Below are 15,847 nucleotides of genomic sequence, written 5' to 3' on the forward strand. Positions count from 1 at the left end.
CCATTAAGCAGATGGACATGTAACTTGCATTCAGTCTTGGCCAGCACTCTTGAGTGGCATGTTTATTAGAGGAGCCCAGTTTGACTTAAACTCACTTCCAGCCAGTTGGAAGGACCTGTTCAATAGTTTTCCACGAGCAATATTTAAAATTGAGCTCTGACGAAGGGTCATCTAGACTCGAAACGTTGGCTCTATTCTCTCCCCACAAGTGCTGTCAGGCCTGCTGAGATTTTCCAGCATTTTCTGCTTTTATTTCAGATTCCAGCATCCGCAGTATTTTGCTTTTATAATAAAATCGCAGCATGTTCAGATCAAGTTTTAATTTTTATCAGATTTGTGGGTGGAAAGGAAGGATAGACATAAAAATTCACCGAATTACTGCAACATTTGCTGTTTTTCCTTTGTGCATTTTAGGATGCATTCTTGCCTACCATGCCTGAGGATGTTACTGTCGATGCTATGGGCTGGACTGCTCTTCAGAATCTAACGTGGTATCGTAAGTGATAAAATCTCTCTCTGAATTTATTTACTACTTTAAAAATGTTTAACTATGAAATAATCATTGACTAATCCCTTTACTTTTCAGAGTGCCCAAATGGACATCCATGTGTTGTGGGAGAGGTAAAAAGTGATTTCCTTTTATTTTTTTCTTAATTCACATGTTTTAAACGCTGTATTGGTGAAACGCATTTGAACTGCTTATATTAATTAGTAAATTGTTTTGTAATTGTAGTGCGGACAACCTATGGAGACATCTCGCTGTATTGAATGTAATGCTGCAGTTGGAGGATCTAACCACAGGGCAGTTTCTGGATTTAACCAGGCTGTTCGGTAAGAACATTTTCATGCAAGCCAAATAAAGAATAGCCTTGCCTAAAACTAAGATGGCAGATAAGCAATTCTTTAGTCAACTGGATATTGAGATTTTTTGGCATCAGTAATATTTGTTTGATGGCTTCACTTTTTTGAAGATGAAGTAGAAATTACTGGTGAAAGGTTTATTTGGTAAGTGTTTGGGAAAGAAAATTAGCTTGTGCCGAAGCATCCGAGGCTATAAGTTGACATGCAAGTCACAGTTGTATTGACATTTGATTGCAAGTCTGTTCCTTGTTGTGCAAAAAATCTTCTCCAGTCATCTCTTTCCCTTTGTTTTCTCTTAAATTGTATCAAATTAAAATAGCTCAGTCCTATCTCCTGCCAGTTTGAACGACCCCAAAATGTCCTCCATTTTAAAGCATATAACCTGGAAATTACCACATGCACATTCATACTAAATTCTTCTCTTTTCCAGTTAATATTGAAGACTTTAAATGAGGACTGAAGAGCATGAAATATACAGTTGCAAAAGACAATGGAAACTTTAGCTCAGTCACTCTGGAAAAACTTAACTTACATGGGAAACATTGTTTTAAGTTTTTTATTCATTTACTAGATGTGGGTATTCCTGGATAGACTGACACTATCGCCTATCTATAGTATTCTGAGCAGGTGGTTGGCTACCTTCTTGAACCATAGCAGTCCCTGCGATGAGTTCTTTGTTTGATTTGATTAAGTGGTTTGTTAAGGTAGTGAAGAGTCAACTTTAGTGTGAGCCTTGAGTCATCCAGGGGTCAGAGTGGGTAATAACAGTTGGTTTTCTTTCCTAAAGGAGATTAGATGTTCTGCTCCTGCAAGATGTTCTGTTCAGCTGGCTTAATGATTATTGAATCAATCGTTTTAAGTACAGGTATCAGATTTGAACTGGGCTGTCTCATAGTTTGAAGGTGTGACCACAAGATTTGCATTTCTTTGTATCTTGTATTTAACATCCATGTGTTCAATCAACTGTGAATTTGCTCAAAACGATGTGCAGCTTATTCCATATGATAACTTTTCCTTGGACATAAATGGATCGCTTTTTATAAAGAATGTATTCTAGTCTATTTGTCTGATTTATAGGCAGGACCGAACACAAAAGGGACATGTTCTAGGAGATCCAAGCAAAAGAGAAACAGTTGTTGCTCCTGACAGACAAATGTCTGTGGTTTCATTTCTACTCCTTCGTCTAATGACGCACACAGCTATGTTTCTAGGAACAATGCAAGATCCTCAGGTATTTAATTAACAGTATTTTGGTTTTAGTTTAGCAGTATCTCATATAATCCTGTTGATTAGTTGCATCAAGACTGCTAACATGTTTCTACCCAGAATCTTCCATCAGGGAGGAATGCCCTTTTTTTCCGCAGTGTGTGTTTCTGTTATTAAGAGAATTCTTGCTTCAACGTTTGTAATTTGGGGCTTAATGAAGTTGGGCACAGTTGAAGAGATGATGTAGATCTGGAATTTAGTGAGTAGTTGCTACAAATCTTCAGTTTTAAATGCGTGTTCATTGTAAAAGGAAAAAAAACGGAGGTGATAAGGACATCCGTAATTTTGCTATCCTGGGAATGGATGAATTAAGAATAGGACGTGGCTCATTTTTCAATTCTACTTTTAATGCAAACATCGGTCTTCGACTTGAGGCTCCTGAACCTTTTCTTACAGTCACACTCAGATTTTTGCAGAGCACCCAAAGCTTTGTCAGTATTTAATTGCTGTCGGAACTCCATCTTTGATATCAGAATATGCAGTTTGCAGATCTCTCTCTTTTAACACTAAGTACATCAGCTGCGACCAGCAGAGAAATTGAATTGTCTTTGAAGCCCCTTCAAATAGCTGCTTATCCCAAAACAAGACTGATACAAAATTGAGTGCTTCAGCTTTTCAAATGAAAGCAATGCAACAGGGCAAACCAGTTTGTATATAATTGTTAAAAATGCATGAGCGGTAAAACGGGCATTGGTGTGGTGAAAATGGGCATATAGTGATGCTGTATTGATTTCTTTTTAAAAGAATGTTGGCTGTGTAGATTCAGGAGAAGCAAATGATGAAATGGAGAAAAATGGAAATTATATAAGGAAACATAGTTTAATGTACTTTAATGTCTCTGAATTGTCTATTCAGTAGCAGTAAGTTCTGATTCTGGAGCCAATATGGTAATGTAAAGGTGCCATAATCCCAGATGACCATGGGCTGCTCTTCCCTTTGAGAGGGGAGAGCTGACTGGTAGTGATTTAACCTGAGGGGCAAGGTCGACAAGGTGGGGCCTTCATGAATAATCTTAGCCAGTCCGGGAATTGAACTCGTGCTGTTGGCATCACTCTGCATCGTGAACCAGCCTTCCAGCCACCTGAGCTAAACTGGCAATGCCCACATGCCATGAAATAATTTTTTTTAAATGGCATATTATCAACTTGTGCACACATGAACCTGTGAGTTGCAGTGTTGCAGGAACATGTACATCCTTCAAATGAATCCATGTTTCAAATTACAAGATTATTTGCTGAAAGAAAAGTATTGTTCCATAAATTAACAAGCTTGGATAATTTTTCACCTGTTACTTTCTTTTTAATAGTCAGTTGCAAACATTATAAAATCACAAGTTCAAAATCCAGCAAAGTTTCTCCTGTGCCATATTGAAAAAGACATGGAACAACTCATGAGGTCACTGGGAAAGAGTGCTGATGAAACTGCTATAGTTACACATCTTGCCCTCCGCCATCTCCTGAAGCAAAAGCAGTGTGAGTATTTACTTCTTTAAAAATAGGAGCAAACCTAGTTCCATAACTAACTCATTTTTGTGCATGTCACTGAAATATAATATCTTTTTTTTAGTGCCTGGTTTAGGAAATGGAAGACTCCCCATTAAACAGGAAAGAAATAACTGGGAGAAAATGATTCTACAACATGTGCTAACTCCTACAATAGAGGTGAGGTGTTTTTCTTTGTGTTTCAATGTATTAAAGTATCATTTATAAAACTTAAAGGTGGATATGCTGCTTTGGAGGAATTAATAGTACAAATTTTTCATATCGTATCACAAATATATTTAAAATCTGTATTTGGAGTGGCATGGTAGCATAGTGGTTAGCACAGCTGTCTCACAGCGCCAGGGACCCGGGTCCTGGAATGTCGCAATTCCGTCAGCTATGCCAATGGTATCTGCACTGGCTTGACCACATTCATCCGATGGATGACGTCTGTATACCCAGAAACGATCTGTATGGAGAACTGGCCACTGGGTCATAGCCTCCTGGACATGCGTACCTCTGCTACCTGCAAGCAAGATTTGAAGATATTGACAATGGAACTGGGAGAGAGTTACTGACGGACATGACCTCTGGTGGCTAACTTATTGGAAAAGGCGAGCGGAAATAAAAAGCTCAGTTAGCCAAGAAGAGGACTCGGAAAATACAGACAAGCAAATCATGCACCTTCTCGGCCTTCCTCTGAGGCATTAGCGGTAGAGACTGCCATCCTTACAAGGCAGAAGACTGCCACTACTATTCAGAAGTCATTCATGGACTGAAAAGCCCAAGGAGCGAAAGACAACTTTAAATACACATCGTTCTGTTTTAACTTCTGTGCAGGCTTTTCTTTTTTTGAATAAAATTACGAAAATTTTATTTCGGGGGAGATAGTGGAAGCAGATATGATAGTGACTTTTAAGGGGTGTCTTGACAAATACATGAATGGAATGAGAATAGAGGGATATGGTCCCTGGAAAGGTAGGGGGTTTTAGTTCAGTCAGGCAGTATGGTCGGTGCAGGCTTGGAGGGCCGAAGGGCCTGTTCCTGTGCTGTAATTTTCTTTGTTCTTCGTTCTAAAAGATTCATTAAAACTTGTCATCCCCTCACTTGTGCAACTTTGTTTTAACAGAACCTGGATAGAAGGCTTGTGGATATTAACAGCCAGATCAGTCAGGATAAGAGAATATGTTCAAATCCCATTGTCAAAATTGTGTATGGAGACCCCCAAACGTTCCTCAAATTACCTCGAGAGAATCCGCTGTACTGTTCCACTATATGGAGCTGCCGGAAAAGAATTTCCATTGAACATTTGAGACATATAGTGGAACATGACGATGGGAAAGATGCTGTGCCCATCCTGTGGAACTTTCTACTAAAGGTATTTGGTGCAGCTTGTCTAACGGACCTCTGTATATTCTAGTAACATTCCAGTAACGTTTTATTGAGTGAAAAATGGATTCGCTCCACAGTAATGACATACCTCACTTTCAACGTTACAAGGAGGGGGGAGAAGCTTGGTGTAAGCTGAAATGTGGCAATTCTCCCCAAAAAATTCTAATTCACACTGGGTTTTTTTCAGTGGGAGTTCAGAGAAGAATCTCCCATACTCTGTGCAATGCAGAGGCCACCAGTGTGAATATCACTAAATTTCAGGAGGTGGGACCTATTCAGGTTGGAGAGGCAGAAACCAGTAGGCCTCTGTGCATGTGGCCACGAAGTGTCAGCCACTGGTTTGTTGGCCAGCTCAATCGCTGGCCAGACTGGGACCCCAGCACTGCTGCCCCTGCCCTCCAAACCCACCCCCCCCACCCCAGACCGATTGCCACCCTCCATCCATTCGCGGCCCAGCCCCAAACTCCTCCCCGTCCCAGCCTGCCCTGATCTCCAGCTCCCCCCGCCACCACCGCCACAGCAGTGACAATCACCCCCACTCCTCCGCAGGCAGACACTCCCCCCTCCCCAGCCCGCCCCAATGGCTGGCCTCCCTGCAGTCCCAATCGATCACAATGGCAGAGTGGCAGCAGGAGCCCCTCACCCCCACTGATCGCCCAGCAGGCCCGTTTGCCTTGGCACTGCCCCATTCCCTTTGCCCCTTGGCACTGCCAGGGTGCCCATGCCCAGGGGGCACCACTCTCCTGCTGCCCGAGCCCCTGGGGAGGGGCCCAATTTCTTCTTCTCTTCAGCGGGATCGGGCCGCTAGTTCCCCGAAAGTGGAGAGTTATAGTAATCCCCGCCAGAATGAAACACTCTGGCGGGGTGGGAGATGATAGCGGGCCTGGAGACTTCAGTCCCGGGCCCAATAATATTTAAATAGGATGTAAAATACTATTTAAATGCTAGCCCCGCCACCCAGCCGATTACCGGTGCCACGTAGACGCTACCAGAAATACGGGCCTGGGAGACACAAACGCTCACAGGAATTGGCCGATGTGCGATTCTTCCGGCCCACTGCACTAAAACATTAGCTCAGCGGGTTGGGAGAATTGCCTCCCAAAGAAATTCTAAGTGTCGAATTTGCGTAAATGCCCTTGGCCAACCCCGATCCCTGGTCTCCCTCCCTCTGTCACTGCCGAGTGCAGAGTGGCAGCGGGATTCCCACCCCCACCGATTGGCACTCCAGAGGCCCTGTCCCATTAGGCCCTGGCACTGGGCATTGCCCCTTGGGCAGTGCCAGGGACCAGGCAGGCAATGCCAAGCTGGCAATGCCCAGGGGGCACCCACCCCTTATTTCCAACCTCCTGGGAGGTCTCGATGGCCCACTTTCACTCCAATGGGGTCGGGCTGCCAACTCGCCGCGAGTGAGGAGCTATACGAAACCCCACTGGAGTGAAACACTCCCAGCGGTGGGGGTGTTGGGGGAGAACGGGACTCTAGAGGGCTCAGACTCTTCAATCCCAGGCTCGCTAATGGGATGCTAATCTTAATTAGAATAATTTATACAGCTCCGCGCCGCTTTTTGGCACTGAGCTGACGGTGCCGGAAATCCGACAGCCAGAGACTTGTGGAGGCCATGGCGCCCAGCAGGGAACCAGCTAAACGGCCTCCGCGTGAGTCTCCCGGCTCACTGCGCTGCTGGGAGAATTGCCGCCATGAAGAGAGAACAGGACTCGGGCAGCTAAAGACTGTATTACCAGTGATTGAATAGGGGACATGTGGCTGTGATTAGAGTGAAAAAATATAGAGGAGGAATTATAGGATTGGAGTAAGGCTATGGAGAGATTTATAAATGGGCATAATGATGCCAAATTTAATATATTGTGGATAATGAACCAGTGAAGTGAGGACTGAAGGAATGGATGAATGAGAGTTGGTGTTTAAGCCTATACAAATGACGGAGTTTCAGACCAGTTGGAGTTAATAGAGGGAGTAAATTGAGAAGCTGGAAAAGGAGAGCATTTAGAGATAGCCTTCTGAAAGAAGCAGATCAAAGATTTGAGTACAGATACTTCATTATTTTAGCATTGTACACATAAATGGGAATATTCCACAGCTTATTTTATGTTTTCTCTGTTCATGTTGGTATCAACAGCATAAATCTTTAAGTGTAAAGTGGTGAATGTAACTTGCTGATGCAAGTTGTATCATCGATACTTCCATGGTATTTCTGTAATCTGTTAACAATCTCCTAATGCACAGGAAGCTCAGTTGAGGTTGGTGAAGTTCCTGCCAGAAATACTAGCACTCCAGTACGACTTGGTGAAACGATTTCAGAATGCAATTGATGTACCTGCACAATATGTACATGAGTTTCTCCAGAACTTTAGTCCAGGTAATTAATCATCTTTTACAAAGTAGCTCAGACTTGAGTCGTTTCTGTGTGGCCATTCTTATTCCAACACGTCGTGGGTTTTTATTTTCAGAGTCTGTGAAGCGCACATTTGCATCCCGAATCTCATGTTTCCTAAATGTGTGGAACCAACTTCGAACATTCCTTGTAACTAATGGTGAGTGTTACCTTATTTATAACTTTCAAATTAACTACAAAATTATATTTAGCTATCGGTCTCATCAAATTAATAAAACAAATCCACAATGTTGTTTGATAGCGGGTAATGCTATAAAAACAGAATATTGTATTTTTTTTATCACTGTTTGGTTGGGCAGACACATTTCTGATTGAAGTATAGGATACTGATTAGTTAAATATTCCAGGTATAGCAGGATACCCAAACAATGGCTCATGGACCATTTCTCATCCCGGAGCCTCTGCAATCCCGCCCACCTGGTCCAGACAATTTCTTCCTGTTTGCATTTCTCAGTTTGTTCTGTTCAAATTTTCAGGAACTACAGCTTTGGTGCAAAACTTCTAAACTAAAACATTCAAAAGAGGGGCACCGTGTAAATAAATGCAAGTCCTTTCATGAACAAGGAAACATAGGAGCAAGGAGGAGGCCATTCGGCCCTTCGAGCCTGCTCCGCCATTCATTACGCTCATGGCTGATTGTCCAACTCAATAGCCTAATCCTGCTTTTTCCCCATAACCTTCGATCCTATTCATCCCAAGCACTAGATGTAGCCAATTCTTGAAGACATTCAATGTTTTAGCATCAACTACTTCCTGTGGTAATGAATTCCACAGGCTCACCACTCTTTGGGTGAAGAAATGTCTCCTCACCTCCGTCCTAAATGGTCTACCCCGAATCCTCAGACTGTGACCCTTGGTTCTGGACACCCCCACCTTCGGGAATGTCCTCCCTACATCTAACCTGTCCAATCCCGTTAGAATTTTATAAATCTCTGAGATCCTCCCCCATTCATCTGAACTCCAGCAAAAACAATCCTAACCTAATCAATCTCCTCTTATACATCAGTCCTGCCATCCCCACAATTGGCCTTGTAAACCTTCGCTGCACATCCAAAAAATTGTGCAGGTTAGGTGGATTGGCTATGTTACATAGTCCCTTAGTGTCTCAAGATGTGTAGGTTAGTGGACTAGTGGGATAAATGTGTGGGGTTACGGGGATAGAACAGGGGTGGGCCTGGGTAAGATGCTTTGTCGGAGAGTCACTGCAGATGCAGTGGGCCGAATGGCCGCCTCCTGCACTGTAGAGATTCTATGATCCCTAAGAGCATTACAGCCAATGCAATTGTTTTTTTGTGTAGTCGTTGCTGTAATGTAGCCAATTTAATTGTGAAATTCACTTCCATGGTAAATAGCTGAAGCAAAAAGCATTACAAAAAGTAAAGTCCCACCAGCACCAAATGACCAGATAATGTGTTTGATGATTTTGGTTGAGGGAAGAATATTGACCGGGATATTGGGTCATCTTAGTGTCCTGTTCTTCAGAATAGTGCCATGGGATCTTTTGCATCCACTTGTGAGGGCTGTAAGGTGACACCTCTCTGTGCAGGAATGGCACTGGAGGGTTAGACTGGATTTTGAATTTGTCACCTTCTGATTCAGAAATGAGAGTGCTACCAAACTGACCCTCAGCTGACACTAATCTGTAACGATTTGATATGTTTTATCCATGGCTTGTAATAGATCTAAACTAATGGGAGTATTGATTTAAATGTTTATTTTGCTTCTAAGACACCATAGCGTTTGTCTAAGTGGCCTGCAAAAGTGCACCAGCCTGGGCATTTCTGAGGTAGATGACCTCAATGAAGGCATGGAAAGATACTAAAAAGCCAAGTACCAGGATTTCAGCCTCTGGGCTGCAACGTGTTTATTGAATAAAATATTATTGTTATTTCAATGTTAATTCCGTGGGTGGACTTTATTTTAACAAAACACAAACTATTCGACAGGTGCAATTAAGATTCCTGAGGAATACTGTGCCTTTGATTTGGACATGCAGAACTGCGAACTTGAAGTTCTGCTCCCTCGTCGACAGAAGCTTGGCTTGTGCTCTACAGCATTAGTTAGCTACCTTATAGCTCTTCAGAATGACTTTGTTTACACAGTGGAGAAGTACACCAGCAAATCTACACCGTGAGTTTATTTCTGTCCTATATCGGTGCTTTGGTTAAATGTATATTAATGTTCTTAATTACAAGAGCTACCCTGCTATAATAAATGGATGTTTTCTTCCGTCTTTTTTCCATCATTTTCCATTCGGCCCATCAAGTCGGCACCAACCCTCCGACAGCACATCTTAACCAGTCCCTATCGCCGTAACCCTCTGTACTTACCATGGCTAATCCCCCAACCTACACATCTTGGGACACCTAAGGGGCAATTTACCGTGGCCAATCCACCTAACCTGCACATCTTTCGACCGTGGGAGGAAACCGGAGCACCCGGAGGAAACCCATGCAGACATAGGGAGAACATGCGAACCCCACACAGACAGTGACCCAAAGCCGGGATTGAACATTTAGAATCAATTTGGCCATATCCCCATGAACATGACCTCAAATGTAGAAAAGAAAAAGGACCCTCCAATTTGGAACTAATTGATGATAATTTGAACAGGAGGTCAGTGGTGAAAAGTGTCCAGGATGGAAATGGCTATGTTTAAAAACTCAACCTGCACATCAAGAGTCAGTTGTCATGTTTGCAAATGTGTCGCACGAGTAAAAACTCTTAGCCACAAGGGTTCCATTCCATCCCTGTGTCCCCATCATGCATTCAAACGTATGGGCCAGAATTTCCCAGTCGTTCAGGTCCCGCTACAAGTGCAGACGGTGAATTTGGCGCTCAGCCAAATCTCCGTCCACTGCAGCGGGACCAGAAAATCCTGCCGGCGTGAACGGCCGGAAAATTCCGCCCAGTTTTCAGTCTTGTATTCTTCTTACAAACTGCATATTTCTTGAACTTTATAGATACTCAATCAACCCATCAGATGTTGCGGACTTGCACGTAATCAAGTACGAGATCGGGAGAGATCTGATTCCTCTCATTTCATCCAACTGCCAATACACAATGGAAAAAGGAGGGGAAACTGTGTTTGAGTATGACTTGAAGAGAATTGAACAGCAACTTACTAACAGATTCTTGAAAGGAAAACCACTTATTAGCTTGACAGTAAGTCAAAATAGGAATTGTAAATGAGACTGGCTCTTAAAACTACAGTTGTTGATAAATCTAGATTAAGTCAGTCATTAACTGTAAGCCCATAGAATCATAGAAATCATAGAATCCTACAGTGCAGAAAGAGGCCATTCGGCCCATCGAGTCTGCACTGACCACAATCCCACCCAGGCCCTATCCACATATCCCTACATATTTACCCACTAACCCCTCTAACCTATGCATCCCGGGACACTAAGGGGCAATTTAGAATGGCCAATCAACCTAGCCCGCACATCGTTGGACCATAGTGAGAGACCTTGTGAATTATATTAGTATGGTGTTCTGAATTGCAATGTTTTATCTTCAATTTTTCAGGGAATACCAACTCTGATTTACAGACAAGACAGAAATTATGAAAACATCTTTAAAGATGTGAAGAACAAGCTGCCTCAGGTACTTATTTTTATGTTTCAAAGTTAAAAGTTTATTTATTAGTCACGAGTAGGCTTACATTAACACTGCAATGAAGTTGCTGTGAAAATCCCCTAGTCGCCACACTCCGGCGCCTGTCCGGGTACACTTCAAGTGGACTAGAAGGATAATCTTGCACAGAAAATACAGCGAATACTCGGGTCAGGCAGCATCAAAAGAAAGAAACAAAGTTGATATGTCAAGCCAAAGACCTTTCATTTGAAGTCAAAAGTTGCAAGTGATTTAACCCTTTCTAAACGAGGAAGGAGCAGGGAAGAAATAAGAGGGAAGCTGTGTGATGACAAAAGGGATGAGGATGCCTAGCAAAGTGGGTGGTAATGGAACAAGGTAAGATAAATAAAAGATGTTTCCATGGGAAGTGTAAGTCTTGTATATTGTTGTCTTTCTCTTTGTACCAACTTTGAATTCAGTCCTAAATAGAATAACGACCTACAACAAGCCTTTGAACTACTCAGGAATGGTTTTCAAGTTTTCTTTTTAATTGCTGTGGGTTCATCTTGTGTCAATGGTTTTTTTTTGTTAGTTGTGCACCCAAGAGTAGACTATGGAAGTATTGCTAAAAGTTTAGTAAAGCACAGAAAAAAGGCAATGCAATGCTCTCAATTTGCAATTATGTTGAAAATAAACAATTTTCTCCAACAAATTCTACAATCCTTGCAGTTTTGATGTGACATTTTCAAACTTCTGTTTCCTGTTTGGGGTCTCACTGACGTAACAATATTTGAGAGACTATGAGGAAAATAGAATGACAATATCTCACTTTTCTCCTCCCAAGTATAATGTTGTCCAATTTATTGTATTTCCTTCATGCCGTTTCTTGTAAGCCCATCTTCATATCTCCCAATGTTTCTCCTTCTAGGAATTACTGCCAAACTCGATTATTAATGCCATTAGTGGTGAACTGCAGTCATACAGTGACGTGTGTGAAGCATTTACTGCCGTAGAAGTCACTTTAGGATTTTTGGCCATGTCAGGGGGAGACCCTAATCAGCAGCTGGTGGTTTACTTGAAGGAGATTTTGCAAATGGAAGATCAAATGGCACCGCATGTAATGGAAGTAAGTGCATGGTTATCCTCACTGTGCAATAGGTTGCTCTGGATGTTTTTGTGTTTACATAAATGTATGCTAACATGCACTTTTTATTTTCCCCTTGGACCCTTTACAAGTTATTCATAGTAAATTTACAACATTAAATTGGCTTCCACTTTCTTCTTATGATCATAGAATTCCCACAGTGCAGAAAGAGGCCATCTGGCCATTCAAGTCTGCACTGACTCTCCGACTGAGCATCTTACCCAGAACCACCCCCCTCCGCCCCCACCCTATCCCTGTTGCCCCAGGCATTTACCCTGCTAATCCCCCTAACCTACAGAACTTGGAACACCTAAGGGGAAATTTAGCTAATGGGTTCAGACCCCACTCCAGGACATGAGTAGATCATTCAGGCCATTTTAAAGGAGCATTGTACCATTACAAGTAAGAGTTGTTGGTTTAACACTAAGCCATGAACCTTACAAAGGTGAAGTACTGTAGATGCTGAGAGCAAGACATCTCCTGCCTGTTCAGATGACTTGATGGAATCTTGCATTCCCAAGGCGTTTATTGGAGTAGAGGGAATTTGCCTGATATTCTGATTAAGAGTCACACACTCAACCAGCATCACCAAAAACAAATTAACTAGTCATTCATTCTAATTTGGTGCCAGCAAATTGCCTACTTCATTTGCCAACATACAATAATAATTCTACCTCAATTTATTCATTGTAAGTGAAGTGATTAACCATCTTCCTGAGATAAGTAAGAAGGTACTATATAAATTCAAGTTGCTAAAGACTGTCTTTATTTATATTTCAGTGTTGGTGTCCATTGTGAATTTTACCCAGACTAACCATTGAAAATCGGCTCATTTTAACAGATGTTTTCCATGCTAGGAAAGCTATTTGGATGATCTAAGATTTCAGTGACAAGTGATGATTTTATTTTCTTCTGTGTAGTTTATTTTAGAAAGAAACTTCCCAATATTTGCTTTTCCAACTCTCACTAAAGGTGATCAGCTGACCCCTTCCTAATGGTACTTCGTATTTGACCACAATTAGATCAGCAAGAAAAACAGGGTCGATTCTGCTGCCAATTTTACCCGTCACGCAACAAAGTGTCTCTCTTTTGTACGTCCTCTCGGCAACCAAATTGAGAATGATATCTCACAACATCGTAAATCCAGGGGGAGAATCCATCTTCTACCACTGGGACACTGTGGGGGAGATTTCGGCAGGAAAAGCAGAAGAGGCGGAGAATCGAGTAGGGGACCCAAATGGCTTTTACGCTGGCAAGATTTTCCTGCTCGATTTTCCCCACCCTATACCAATGACATAATGGGGATCCTGAATTTAAAAGTTGGGATTCCCTTTTACATCTACTTGAATATGCGCATCAGGCATTTACACCAGATTGTCCCCTCAAGTTAGACTGTCCATTCACACGTGAATCACAACGGCATACACCTGGCAAACAGAAGCCGCCATAGGCACATAGGTGAGTACAGCCCAGTGGCAGAGAAGGTCATGATGTCCGGACATTGGGTGGCGGGGGGGCATGGTTTGAGGATTCTGTGGGATTGGTGTGTGACCTACCCCTTCACTTTTTCAATGCACGGGAAAAGTCGTCAGCACAGCCCATGGGCTACCCTTCGCTTTTCCCACCCAAGCGAACATTTTGAAAAGAAATCGGCCACTATGTTTACACATCATCATAGTGTACCATTGAAACATCATATGTTGTACTACTATCAGAAATTTGTTAGCAGATTTGTTCAACTTTTATCTTTGTTGTTTAAAGATGTTCACAAATGATTGTAAGCATTCTTAATACATGTTAAACGCTTCTTTTTTACTCTAGGCATTAAGGAGGTGCAGCTTAAAACACATCCAAGCACTTTGGCAACTCCTTTCTGCAAGAAAATCAGAATGCTTCCTCCGTCTGAAGAGGGTATGAATTGCAGTCATTATTTTTCTCAGGGTGTGGGTGGTGCAGCCAAGGTTCTATTTATTGCTCAATCCCTAGTTCCCCAGAAATGCTGATGCCAGGCTTCCTCCTTGAGGTACTGCATTTCGTGTTGTAGAGCTCCCCGTCAAGGTTTTGGGTAGGGTGTTTCAACTTTTTGACCTAGTGACAACGAAAGAATGGCAGTGTCGAAGTAAGATGGTGACTTGAAGGACAACTTGAACACATTTGCTGCCATCTTGATGGTAGTGCTTGGAGGTGTTGGGGAGTGCTGCAGAACTAACCTAATGAGTTCCTGCGGTACATTCTAGATCGTACATAGAGCAAGCACTGTGAACCTTGATGGAAGGAATTGGCAGAAATGCTGATTTGAGAATTGCTGGTCAAAGAACAAAGAAAATTACAGCACAGGAACAGGCCCTTCGGCCCTCCAAGCCTGCACCGACCATGCTGCCCGACTGAACTAAAACCCCCTAACCTTTCGGGGACCATATCCCTCTATTCCCATCCTATTCATGTATTTGTCAAGATGCTCCTTAAAAGTCACTATCATATCTGCTTCCACTACCTCCCCTGGCAATGAGTTCCAGGCACCCACCACCCTCTGTGTAAAAAAAACTTGCCTCCTTTAAACCTCGCCCCTCGCACCTTAAACCTATGCCCCCTAGTAATTGACTCTTCCACCCTGGGAAAAAGCTTCTATCCATTCTGTCCATGCCCCTCATAATCTTCTAGACTTCTTTCAGGTCGCCCCTCAACCTCCGTTGTTCCAGTGAGAACAAACCAAGTTTCTCCAACCTCTTCACTGTTGTGGCCAGTACTGGATTTCTTGAGTATTTTTGCACCACATGTACCAAAATAATGTTTGTAATTGTGTATGACTGTGGATACTTTACCATTCTGTAATAAATATTGTTACACATCTTCTAGCAGCAGGCTTCGATTGGAATGAGTTGGGCAACAAACCTCTAGCGGGACGAGGAGGAATATCCTTTATTTAATAGATACTGCAGGGTTACAGTCAAAAAAGTTACTGCAAGTTTATCAAGAAATAATTGGCATTTAATTAATAGAAACATCAAAGGCCATTGTGCACCATAAAATGTTGAGTAATTAGATGATGCTACAGTAGAGATTAAAGAATGAATGATGGTCCATACTCAGTCATACTGCAGTTACAGCCATTTAACTTGATTGATTCCCAAAGGATAAGACCCATAAGATCAGAGAGACGGAAATGTAGCAAAGTCTAGATTCTTCATTATTTCCATGTGTATTTTCAGGATCCTTTCTCAGGAATTCGAGATGAATATAAAGCGGACCTCAGTGCAGAGGAAAAGAAACAGTTGCATGCCTTCTTCGTGCAAGCAAGTGTAGATGTATTTATACTGGAGCTGCATGAAATGTTGACCCTGAAATGCAAAACTGTTCAACCATCGGAATCCTTACAATCATCGTGGAGGTAGGTCATAGAAGTCTACAGTATGGAAACAGGCCCTTTGTTTTTAACCACTAAGCTAATCCCAATTGCCCACATTTGGCCCATATCCGTTTATAGCCATCTTACCCTTGTAACTGTCTAAACGCTTTTTAAAAGACAAAATTGTACCTGCCTCTACTAATACCTCTGGTAGCTCGTTCCAGACCCTCACCATCCTCTGTGAAAAAATTGCCCCTCTGGACTCTTTTGTATCTCTCCCCTCTCATCTTAAACCTATGCCCTCTAGTGTTAGACTCCCCTACTTTGGAAAAAGATATTGACTATCTAGCTGATCTATGCCCCTCATT

General features: G+C 42.4%; 1 protein-coding gene across 1 annotated transcript in view; it reads left to right on the top strand.

Moving 5' to 3' along the window:
* Positions 1-15,847, top strand: part of rnf213b (ring finger protein 213b) — a 163,557-nt gene that overhangs the window by 145,677 nt on the left and 2,033 nt on the right. Inside the window, exons 53-67 of the mRNA XM_078225711.1 lie at positions 415-496; positions 587-621; positions 734-831; positions 1,939-2,092; positions 3,434-3,599; positions 3,694-3,788; positions 4,738-4,986; positions 7,245-7,377; positions 7,469-7,552; positions 9,360-9,543; positions 10,377-10,578; positions 10,942-11,019; positions 11,918-12,115; positions 13,955-14,044; positions 15,343-15,521. Of these exons, the coding sequence (XP_078081837.1) occupies positions 415-496; positions 587-621; positions 734-831; positions 1,939-2,092; positions 3,434-3,599; positions 3,694-3,788; positions 4,738-4,986; positions 7,245-7,377; positions 7,469-7,552; positions 9,360-9,543; positions 10,377-10,578; positions 10,942-11,019; positions 11,918-12,115; positions 13,955-14,044; positions 15,343-15,521 (2,027 nt within the window). The remainder of the gene's footprint in view (positions 1-414; positions 497-586; positions 622-733; positions 832-1,938; positions 2,093-3,433; positions 3,600-3,693; positions 3,789-4,737; positions 4,987-7,244; positions 7,378-7,468; positions 7,553-9,359; positions 9,544-10,376; positions 10,579-10,941; positions 11,020-11,917; positions 12,116-13,954; positions 14,045-15,342; positions 15,522-15,847) is intronic.

Source organism: Mustelus asterias, chromosome 12, assembly GCF_964213995.1.
Source record: "Mustelus asterias chromosome 12, sMusAst1.hap1.1, whole genome shotgun sequence".
NCBI lineage: Eukaryota > Metazoa > Chordata > Chondrichthyes > Carcharhiniformes > Triakidae > Mustelus > Mustelus asterias.